General features: G+C 41.6%; 1 protein-coding gene across 4 annotated transcripts in view; it reads left to right on the top strand.

Annotated features, from left to right (window-relative positions):
• Window positions 1-12,157, top strand: part of LOC122569842 — a 300,923-nt gene that overhangs the window by 248,447 nt on the left and 40,319 nt on the right. For all 4 annotated transcript variants that reach the window (XM_043731473.1, XM_043731472.1, XM_043731471.1 and 1 more), the window contains exon 13: window positions 832-957. In XM_043731473.1, coding sequence (XP_043587408.1) covers window positions 832-957 — 126 coding nt within the window. The remainder of the gene's footprint in view (window positions 1-831; window positions 958-12,157) is intronic.

Genomic DNA, 12,157 nt, shown 5'->3' with positions numbered 1-12,157 from the left:
ATAAATAGAATAACAGCTGGCGCATTGATGGGATGACGAAGCGAAAATCAGATCTCTTCTGGTTAGTGAGAAGACTGTCTATTCGGTTAATCATGTACGACAGATTGCGTACTGCATGGAATTTTGGTAATATTTTGCGTCTACTGCATTCTATTTTCTTTATGAAAACTTCCCTGGGGTTGCGTTATTAACCGATTCTAAAGTGTTTAGAAAACTTATTCGCGATCATCGCCGACTTTTCATTCATCGTCGTTACGTAAATGCCTGGAATAAGAAAAAATCGTACAAGAAAATGAAAACGTCAAAATGGGTGAATCTTCCTTTCTCTTGTCTCGCTAATAAATTACTCGAATTTGGTGCGAGATGTGTATTTATTGGGAGAACGCAGGAGCACGTAAAACAGACTAGCGTGTCGTGTGTTCAAACGTTTCACTCGAGGTGTACTATGACGTTCATAAATAACCAGACCTCCGCCGTCGAGCACGGAACGGCCACGATCGTTCTTAATTATTTAACGAATCCAGGCAGACGTTAATTACTCACTGTCCTGCCGCGTTAAATTCTCCAGTTACGTGCTAGAAGGTAGCAAATATCGCGCTTGGAGAAACTTTGACGATGCCAACGATTACGACAAAACTGTTGGTACAATGGACACTTTCGTCGTTAGGAAAATAAGAAGGATGTGATTTCGATTTTTACGCCGGAGTTTTAAAGCAGGAGGTGATTTTTAGTTTTCTGCTTTCTAAAAGATCGAAAAGAAAAATAATTTGATCGATACCGGTCGATGATAGACAATTTTTCCATTTCATTAATAACATTGTATTATTGCAGGTATTGTCCTGGTTCTGCAAGAAAGGCGACGACGTGCTATCAAAACACGCGCAACATTCCGCGACGAACCTATCAGCGGCGCGACTTCACGAGAGAGAATTCGAGAAGTTCTACTTCACGTCGATGGTGAGTACCCTAGAATGCACGAATACACCTCTGCGTTATTTTGACGATAGATAGGATACATAAATCGATGGAAAAATATTCAAAAAGGAAAAACGAGATTGTTAGAATCATTAAAGATAAGATTGAAAATTCAATACTTTAATTGACTGATTAATAAACTGATCAAGCAAGGTGGAAGTTAGAATAGTAATTTCGGAACGTAAGCGAAAGTCTGAGTATATATCTACGAAAGCTTCGATTTGAGCGCTACGCTAACTGTTTCAAATAATGGGATCGAAAGCAAGTCAAGATCGGCCCATATATGTCCCGAGATTTCACTTTTTTCACGTCTCATCGAGTCTTTCGTCACGGTTCGATACCGAAGAAATCCCAGGGAGAGTCGGCCGAAATGTCTGAAAGATAATAAAAGGCTTCTTTGTGGCCGGTTGCAAATATCACCACCAGTTTCGCAAACTTCCTCCTTTGCTACCGTTCAAATCAATCGGAGAAAAGGTACACGTGTTTCGTTTAAGAATAAAAAGAAAAAAAAAAAAAACAATAAAATGATACAAGGAAGTGTATTAGCTTCGGCTTTAAAGGAAGGCGCAATATGAATATTAGATGCTCCATAGATTGGATCAGATCAGAGATAGAGGGATTTCATTTCGACCGATGAACGCGCAACGATGACTTTCGCATTTCGTTGGATAGGAAAACTGCAAAAAACGGATTGAATGTGCTTTAAGTAATTGTGCGTGTCACTAGTGAATGTGATTTTGACGTAAGAACCTACTCCAATTTGAAAGGAATATTTATTCAATTTTTTTATAATTCATGGAACGCAGGATAACGAATATATTAAGAAGGATCGAGAGTAAGTAGAGATGTAAATATTAAAAAGAAAGTTAGAACGATCTATAGATCTATACTATTTTACCGACAAGTATCCCGTCGATAATGACATTCTTTTTTACATATTTCTTTAATAAAAGACATTTTCGACACAAAAACGTATGTTATCTTATATTAGACATACGCATATAGAATCGAAATGTAAAGAAATTCACAATGAGAAAAATCTTTAAATAAGATTTAAAGAAACAGATTTCCATCTGTGGTTCAACAGATCTCGATCATGAAGGATCGGTAACTCGATTTCCTAGTCGGGTGGTGCCGCCTAGTGTCACCCACTCGAAGCATCTTCCTGCAATACCGACCGATAAACGCCGCGTAAATTGAATTACGTTAAGAAGCGCACGAGCTGGCTAATGGCAGCGATTATTTTTCTGCCGTGACTCGAGGGGATTGTTTAAATGGTTGGAATCTCATTTGCGCCCCGTAATGGTCAGATCGAATCGCGGCCATTAATTCGAAGACGCGAAAGCGCCTTGCCAGTAACTTTCGCAATTAGAAACGTATTCACGGAGAGTCGATTAGCCGGCGCAAACCTGAGTGGATTGCAATGTCTGGTCTTATCAATCGATCGTGCATGCCCGTGTCCGGCGACGACGCTTTCCGTTCGGTGATAACGGGGCCAACGCGACAACGTGACCTCCGCTTTCTGCGTTTCCCATTTTCTCGATAACCGATCGCAAAAGTGTCGGAGAACCTTGAATCGCAATTAAGTAAAGGTGTATACGGCAATGATCTATTCGGGCGACTTGTCGCCGCTTATCGGCGAACCTTTTATCGGTGAACGTAGCGTTAGCGAAACGGTATGTCGTTTGAAAACTTGAATGCAACGAGTTCCTCTATTATATATCGAACTGTTCCAACTTTTTTCAATGGTTTCTTATTACTTTTGATAAATCGTAAAGTTCTTGGAATAAGTTTAAGCGATTAGTATCCTTGGACGAGATATCTGACGATACGTCACTTCTACGATACCATCGCGTGTGTGTTTTAATATTTAGAAATGAATCTCATCTGCAAGTAAAAATCTAATAAATAGGTCACTCGTGTTTCTATACACAACACCTATTCCTTCGGTAATAGGATATTTATCAGCACCGTAATCTGTGGAACTTATCTTTCATTTTCCAACGTCCCCTTGCAAGATTATTAACGAAATAACTCTGCAAATGAATTTTCATACGTGCACGCGTATAATAAATATTGGCTGATGTTAAGTAGATGCATCTGGACCAGCGGGGGGTGGCGCAATGGACGACGATCCCGCGTGTGAAGAGGTCCTATTTTCATCCACATCTCGAACCGGTCCACGTCCACCGGTACCTTTATCGTCGAATTAATTTACGATCATTTCGATTGATACGCTCTTTAACTGGACGTCTTGCAATTAACCGGACGCTCCAAATATCGGGTTGCTCGGTGCAACGCGGTGCGATGTAGCACCGATCGCTTAATAATAAATCGGCGATACGTTCCAGTTCCGTTCGACCGACCCAAATAAACGGTTTTCTCGATCGTCGTTGACAATTATGACAGGACCGTGTGGGCAGGGTGCCGATGGGGGTCATTGTACCGTCGCGGCCAATAAAAAAACGTCCATGGCAGTTTGGATAATGATCCAACAACTTGCAACGACCACGTGAAACACGAATAATTGAAGTGGGTGCCATATGATTAATTAATGTGCTGCTCGTTCGTACGGGATATACATCTCTCGCTTGTCCCTCGATCGCTCCCTGGTCGGATTAATTGAGCAACAACCGCTCTGGTGGTGTCTTTTTGCGCTTCGTGAACTTGGTTATCGCTCGGTGAAAGTCAAATTTAAATTAGTGAATTGACAGGCTCGAAGAACGGATCCTGTTTCATTTCCCATTTTCGTATTGCTCAGTTTCTTTTTTATAGATGTGCTTAAGAAGAATAAGCAGAGAGATATTCAGATTTGCAATGAGTACTGTTCGAACTTTAACTCTCTATTTTCGGGCACAAGCATCAACAAAATCATCGCAACTTGTACCTGCGTAATGGAATTTAAAAATTAATAAAAATTAATCAATTTAGCTTCTGAGGCACTCAAATCCTGCCCTGTCTCTAGATCATGCAGCTCTTGCGTACCATTCGAAACCGATCGAGCTACCAGTTCTTTTCGCCATTTACAATCTGTTCTCACTTTCCGTGAGCGTGAATTTCTCCGAGATTCTTCGAGTGAAAGAGAACAAGACCTACCAATTACTAGCGACGTTTCGTTTTTACAAGTCGACCACGAGCGACCCTACGTTTTGTCGTATTGACGATCGTTACCCGGAAGGTGGACGGTGTTTCCTCGAAGTACGAAGCGATGTCGCGCGCCGGAAACCGCGTTCGGCCACGGCCATCGAGGCGAACAGCGTTCTGTTAACCCAATTACGTAGACGAAGAAGAGGAGGCGTCGCGATCGTGGCGTGAATAAGAACGAGACGTCTACGGGCGTTTTAATAGGACGTACGTGAAATCACGACTACCGCTCCCGAAAGGAAATGTTCACACCTGAAAACGAATCGTGATCCTCGAGCAAACACAGAATTCTCGCGAACGACCGACGAAATTTTACCGCAACCGATCGTGAAAGTGGATGGCATTTTTCTTTTCTTTGCGGCTTCCGCTAGAGAAATGTCATGGAGTCGTAATTGGTTCGTTTTTGTAACGACACGATTGAGTTTCGGGTAAGAGTGGTTTGTTGCAACTCGTTCGTTGTATTGTTAGTTTAATTGGGTTTATATGGAAGTAAAAGTGCGGCATTTTGTGGACCAATATCTTATATTATACGGTTTCTTATGTGCGGGGTCGAGGAATCTTAAATGCACCTTACGAAATAACTTTACGGCTGTAGATAATTTTGAAAGGGTTTCGTTATATTTTCAAAAATGTCGAAGCTTTGAAATTGAACTAAACACGGAATTTGTTCGAATTTTTCATTATTTGATAAAAATTCATTATGTATACCTCACAATCGATCTTTTAGAATAATATTCCTGTTCACACATCTCAATATCACAAATATTTGAAATTCAATCTCTCCGTACAATGAACAGGCACTTAGGCTCAAAGAAATTTTAGCGTGAAGAAGATAAGAATCTTGTATGGGCGATCACCTCGAGGAGCTCGGCTTTCTAGCATATTCTCGTCGATATGATCGCGAGGAACGATGATTGCGACGCGTTATATCCGGTGGAGAGTGGACGCGTGTCGCGAATCGCGATCGGGAAATCGTTTCGAAAACTCGATTGCAACATACCAAATCGGTACAAGGCGGTCATGCTCGTTAGCCCCGGCGTTTAATTCGCCGCTCGCCACCCTGGAAATTGCGAATCGCGCGCAAGCTTCGGCCTCGAGCCTCCTCGGGCCTGTTCAATTAAGACGCGCGAGCAACGCTGCTAATTAGCCAATAAATATGGAAACGCGCGGCGAGACTCGCCTCGTGTGCGTGTTAATTGAATGATTAAAATGTTAATCAGCTCTCTCGAACCGGAGTGGTCGCTTTTTCGATTCGTTCGGATGACACCTATTTGTTCCACCTTCTTACGAGCATATTCGATGAATCTGCTATGTGGTCGTTTGCGAGTTTAGCAACGTTCAAGTAAAAACAAGATACATCTGGAAGATTTGAAAAAAGTACATTCTGATGAAGAGTTTATTTGATAACTCCATTATGTACGTTTATCTTGTTTCGTTGAGATATAGATTATCGAGTACTATTAAAACGTTCGACGATAAATAGGCACATAATTCAATCTTGAAATACATCTTTAAATTTCCTCGCCGTGTAAAGCTCAGCGATTTTCTCGACCCTCGTAGCCCCAATTTTCACTGTAATATATCGCGTTTAATGCCTCCGCGAGCCCATTCGTTTCGAATAATCGATCCTCCGCTCTGTATTCAAATTGCAAAATATTCCACTCGCTGACGACGAGTGATCACCGAGCAATTCAATTGGCCGCCTTATCTAAGAGCGAGGCTGCACCCGCGAAATTAGGGGTCCGCCCGCGTTTCGCCAACCCTGAATTTTATTAGCTCTACCCTCCAGGAGTTCGTGGCTGGTGGTGCGAAAAACTTAATCGCCTAATCGAGTTCCGATCCACGCGCAACGCCCATCGAAAATTCGACGGATTCGCTGGCTCGAGGGATGAAGATACATATATCCCTCTCGAAAATCAACGCAACATCTGTCGTGGTGATTTTCTCTTACGTTAGTAATATCGTTGAGATCTTGATTATCCTGGGTGAGAAAATTCAGATGAAAAATATTTCGTAACTGGCCATCTTCGCAGAAAAAAAGCGATAACTTTGTAACTTCTTCAAACACGTATTTCGTCAAATACTCAGGAAATTATGGAGAAAGATTGTACCTGTATATTTTCTCTTAAATGACACGAAACATCACATCGTTGTTAAGAAAAGAAAAAGAACGAAAGACAAGGAACAAATTGCCTATCACAGGCTAAATGGCTTGCACTTCTCTCGAGATCAGAAAAACTGAGAAAAAAAAAAGCGAATACGCATTTGCCTGGATAAAGCGGCGCATCTGGAGAACGAGGATTCCACGCGAGCCGAGCCGATCGAAGAACGGTGCAACAAGATGCATTAACCCATTAGTGCTCGAGTATGTATGCGAGTGAATCGTCTGACAGAGATGAAGCTACTCCTTGTTACGCATAGCTGGCCGTACGTAGCGTAGGTGTAACGCGAAAAAATAAAGCGCGAATGCACTTCGACTGATATGTGGGTTAATCGACGGGCAAAGTGGAACGATGCTACCTGGTGCCTCCTCGTTAAGAGGTGGGCCGAGTCTTCCGGGTCTTCCTGTTCATTTTTCTGGGCTAACTCTTTCAGTTGTGTAAAGTGTGCTGGCTTTGATTTCCATATATTTTGGAAAATATCTAAGAAAGTCATAAATGGATATTTATACAAATTCATATCTTAATGGACATAGTTAAAAGATTTGGAAATGAGAAAAATATGATTCTACCTTCTAAATATTATAACGATAGTATTGACTATTTATATCTTTCAAATTCTCAATAAATGCAGGAAGACCGTAGTCTAGTTATAAATTGATAATTATTTCTGTCTTAATATCGCGAAATGATTATAACTCCGGCCACAAAACATTAACAGAAGATATCCACACGAGAGATATCTATAACGACCGAAGAATTAAATGCTCGTGCCATGAAATTAATTAAACTATTAATTAAACCAGATTACGAGACGGCTTAATCTAAAAAGGAAATCGCAGATATCTAAAATTAAAGGAAACTGCCGTGAAAGTAACTCTCGTCAAGTAACTCAATCATGATCGATAGATGGGCGTTATTAATTCACTGTAACTGTCCATAAAGCAAATCACCAGGGCACCGCGCGTCGCAGAAAAAGACTGATTGCATCCAGTTATACGGGACAGAACGCGTTTCTGGCAAAAAACCAAACTACGCTAACGACGCGCTCAACCCAAATATGAGAATTCCGAGCGGATCGGGGCGCGAGACAAGCCGAGATAAATCCACGTACAAGGTATTCCAAGGTCTTCCCTTTTCTTACACGCTAAGCTCACCGTGACCCGTTACATTTACGGGGCGGAAGGCGTGGCGTTTTACGGTTTCCTCGTAGAAGAGACGTCACGCCGGGGGTAATCGCTAAAGCTCGATTGCATAACGCGATATCAACGTCGCCTATTCGAAGGAAACGTCGTGACGCGCCATAAACGACATGATATTCTTTTTTTACACCTTTTTTGTCGTTTTTTACTATTTTGTTCTTTTCTCTGTCCCTTCTCTCTTTTTTGCACAAAGGCTGCGCGAACATCCGAGAAGTTTTGCAATTGTCATGTCGCGAGAATACGGTTTCGTTAAGATGGCTCTCACGTTCTCTGAAGAACAATGAGCATCGCGGAATGAATTGATGCGACTCTCGTCACGGACCGATCCTCCGCAGGCAGACGATTACGCGATACAGTAGCATGAGATTTAATACGAACGACGTTCGGTTGTGAAATAATTGAAAAAATAATCAAACAAGAATACGATATTCAGTGCAGGTATTATCGTAGCAGATCTTCGTTACAGTTTTTTATTGAAATTCGTACTGCTCAATTCTTCCCACAATGGAGTTACTCTAATTTCTGCGCGCGCTCTTCCATCGTATTATTCTTTCTCCTTTGAATATATATAAGGACCCTCGTTTGCTCCTCTCACACGTACTGTTTTCTATGCGCATTTGTTACGCTTGGCACCTTTTGCTCCAGGTGTTCGAAGATTTTAATTTTCAAACGACACGGACGCTCCTCCGTTGAATATCTCGTTGAAATATGCAGTGCAAATGTTAAGTGAGCGTTGACTTCATGAAAGTGAAGAACCGAAGCAAAAACGTGCTTCGTTTGCTATTTAAACGTAAAAATCTGTTAGTATAATGCACTTAGTTTTCCTTGGGTCAGTACATACGTCCGCGACAAGCTCGATTCGTCTACGTTATTTAACGATACGTAGAAGGGTCAAACTTGCATCGTTCACCCCTGTCAATCGTTGTCCCGTCGGTACACGTATACATTTCCCCGTAATCTCGCATGCAAATCGGCAAAATAGAGGCTGACATTAGCTGTCGAGCCCAAACAACGTCAATAACTCGATGAAATATCGAGAGGCGAAATTATCTGCGATTCTAGAAGGCGATACGCGATCCACTTTCGTTAACGGCTTCAGCTACGTTTCCTTTCCTTTATGCAATAAAGTTGTCACAACATTAAGGATTCTCAAACTAATGCGAAGTATTTGCAGAGGCAACGGCAACGACAGCAAAATTTCGGATACATCGAATTACGAAATTTTCATTGTCGAGAAAACTGTCAAATCTCTCTGGTGATCATTTTTCGCGTCGATATGAATAAATGCGTCAATCACTACGTCCACAATGGAACCACGAATCTATCGTCACGCGAGATAATATCCATTGAGACACGGAAATTCGTTCAATCGAAAACGGTTCCTGGTAGACGAAACGTTCGATGAGTATATTACGGTACACGCCGAACCGATCTATGACTCGTTTAAGAATCTTTGACGCTGGTTGCGCCAGCCTCGAGTTACGTACGTGCTCTTCATGAAAAATGAATGGGTGACCCGATGGCTTATGCGGCATTACGCGGCGCGTGTACATGTGCCGAGTAGAAATGAGTGGAAAACGTAACTGTACCTTAATATCTCCTCTGCGAGATGTCATCGTTGAAAACGTGTCGGTTACTCTCTTGGGCTTTGTTCATTGCCGCTTAATAGTGCCGAGAACGTTTATGGATAACTATACGATACGAACAGGTTGATGGGGAGCATTTGCGAAATGTAGAATGCCAGCGTTAACGTGCAACTGAATGTGACTACATACATGGTGATCCACTAATCGTGGAACGATGGACAAGTGATATTATGTGAAAAAATAAATCTAAGATATAGGTAGAGCATAATTATGTTTTTCTAATATGTTGTTTCGTTTTCGATAAAATTTAATGTGAACGTTCGTCTAGGTTAATTAATGGCTCGGCACAGAAGTGTAGAATACAATTTTTCCGTTTAAGGCATCGTTTTTCAGAGTCACGAAAAAGTCGTGTTTCATATTTCTGATGTATCTTCTCACGCCCTTGCAAATTATACCATAATTACTGCGACACCCTGTACATCATGATATTGCCATGTGTATTACTATATGTTGGACATCTTGGGTAAATAACCGTAAGAAACGCTATTAGGATCATGTAAATTGTAAATGACACTCGAGTGAATAAAAGTAGCCCGATGTATATAATAAGTGAGAGCATGTCTAGTTAAAGCAATCTATTAAATGTTTAAGAAGAACGTGTTTTAAAAAGCGAGGCCTGTCATACGATAAAACGAGGAACAAAAACGATCGATTTGGTTCAGTGCGGAGTCAAATAATTGGCCTTAATTTATCGGCATACTTTTGTACGCTATCTCTGCGTACTAAACTCCGTTCACTAAACTTCCTATGCGTCGAACGAGTTCGCGTTTCATGCATATTTAAATAATTATCGTTCTTTGGTATTTTCAATAATTAGAACTTTATTCAACTACCGTAACAGAATGGCTCTCAAGGAAATCTCTTTTCCATTTGATCCAAAGAAAATTCTTTACGTATACGTATAACTTCTACTGGAATCTTTTAATCGTAGATGTTCAGAATGGTTCAAGCCGTGTTTGAAACTGAAACTGTTTCGTGCTCTTTCACAACTCGATGCTACCGATCGAACGTTAATTTATTGCTTGCTTTCGGGTATTCTCTCGCGAAACTTCATTCGTATTCGGCAGAAAAATAGCACAGTCGTCGGTGAAGCAGTGCAACCGGAGAGAAACGCGAATTGTCATTCGCGAGATTCGTCGGCGAAGGCCGCCGGCGTAGTTGCTTCGCTTTTATTTACAGGTCTGACGCAAAAGCTGTCGGAAGGAGCGCAGAATTTGGCATACAATGGACGAGCACAACTCGGCATTCACTCACGAACGAGAAAAGCGTCGAGGAACGTTCACGGGCCCGCCGATATTCGTGCCACTGGGTTACTATACTTTCGAGTTCAACTAAATCGGCCACGTAGCTACTGTTCTCTGGAATTATCGTGGCTTTCGTAAAACGACGAGAGTAACATTTCGCAAACATCGGTTTCTTTGTCTCTCCTTTTGTTTTTCATCGAATGCTCGGCTTGTTGCTTCCTGCTTCGCCCGTTCGCCTATTCCGTTCAGACTTTTTGGTTCCTTCTCGTACGAGCGTAGATTAATTAATGATTTCTTCCGGTTATTGCTCGCCCGTGTAATAATACACATTTACGAGTGATCTAGATTACGAACGAGCAATCGAACATCGTGTCAGTGCGTGGCATTTCACTGGAGGCGCGTCGCGAAGACCTAGAAGATTGCTCCACCGGATTGGCCTGTAAGTAGGAAATCCCTTCGATTCCCCTTTCGTAGAAATGTTTCTGCCACAAATTACAAACCTATCTACGATTCGTAGAATCACGCGGCGAGTTCCACCGCGACATCTCCATTATTGATTGAAATTGATCGCCGTCGAGTTTAAATGGCTGCGCGTACACCGAGATATATCCATCCTTTTCATTATGTCTTCTCTCTAGATCGAACTATTCACCGAGCTAGAACTTTCGCTTGGAGAATTTGGGAGATCAGGGACTTTCCATTCAAAATTTTCGCTGGAAGCACGTGGCACGAATGTCCTATTAGAATAATAGACGACTCTCTTGAACAAAGATAGGTATACTTCGTAGTCCCGTATTAACACTTTAAAGCTGATACGACTCTGTACCGCATTAAAGTGCAACTATGACACGATCTGTTTCAAAACCGATGACTTTTGAGCTGTATAACGTGTGGACTTGTTTGATAAAGAAACGAGTGGATGAATTCGCAATAGCAAAATATATTGAAACAAGTATAAGTACAGAGATAGTGTATGCCAATTTTGATCGTCGCTCGCTCAATGCTACAATACCAAAAGAATATCATAGGGAACACGTTCATACATTTATATTAACAGATGTTACCATAAAAAGTTAACCTTCTTACGTAACTCTAACTGCAGATTACAAGAAACAGCAATAAAAATCTAGACCTTGTAACCCAAAACAACGTTAGTATTCAAAGGCACAATAACATGGATCTTTCCCAGTTTTGAACTTTTCCCATTTCCGCCACCCATTTCGTATTATTCTCACATATGCTAAAAAATCAACGATGCGTTTGTTCAAGTATAACGCTATAAGCCTACAAGACTCTGTGATTATATACACTTGTTAATATCCAATCGATCAATTACCTGATCGTGTGATTACATACCTCCGCGACTAGACAAATGTATCTAGTTGAATATGATACATTTGAGCGTAGCATATAACCCTAGGATTATATGAGCGTTTAATAACTACATAAATATAGGCACTCACGATTACAAGACCATACAAGTTCCATATTCGACGCGTCAAGATTACGCGTAACAAAAGTATGTACGAGTGTCGCAATTCGGAACTCCTTGGCGAACCCGTTCAAGGACGCGGCGTGGAGTCCAGTGAACCTGGGGTTCGTTAGCTCCGAAGAATAACGCGAGATCCGCGTAACGAATATGTAATGCCCGTGCATACGCACAATAGCATACTTGCGATGAAAGTGGCTTGTAATCCAGGCTGAGCGTCGCGAGGGATTCATACTTATGTGTCTCGTTAGCCGATTAAGGAGTGTCCGTACGCCGATTCAGCAAAAAGGAAGATCGA

This window comes from Bombus pyrosoma, linkage group LG7 (genome assembly GCF_014825855.1).
Source record: "Bombus pyrosoma isolate SC7728 linkage group LG7, ASM1482585v1, whole genome shotgun sequence".
NCBI classification, from domain to species: domain Eukaryota; kingdom Metazoa; phylum Arthropoda; class Insecta; order Hymenoptera; family Apidae; genus Bombus; species Bombus pyrosoma.
Note: the sequence above shows the minus strand (reverse complement) of the source record. Positions and strands in the feature narration are given on the sequence as shown.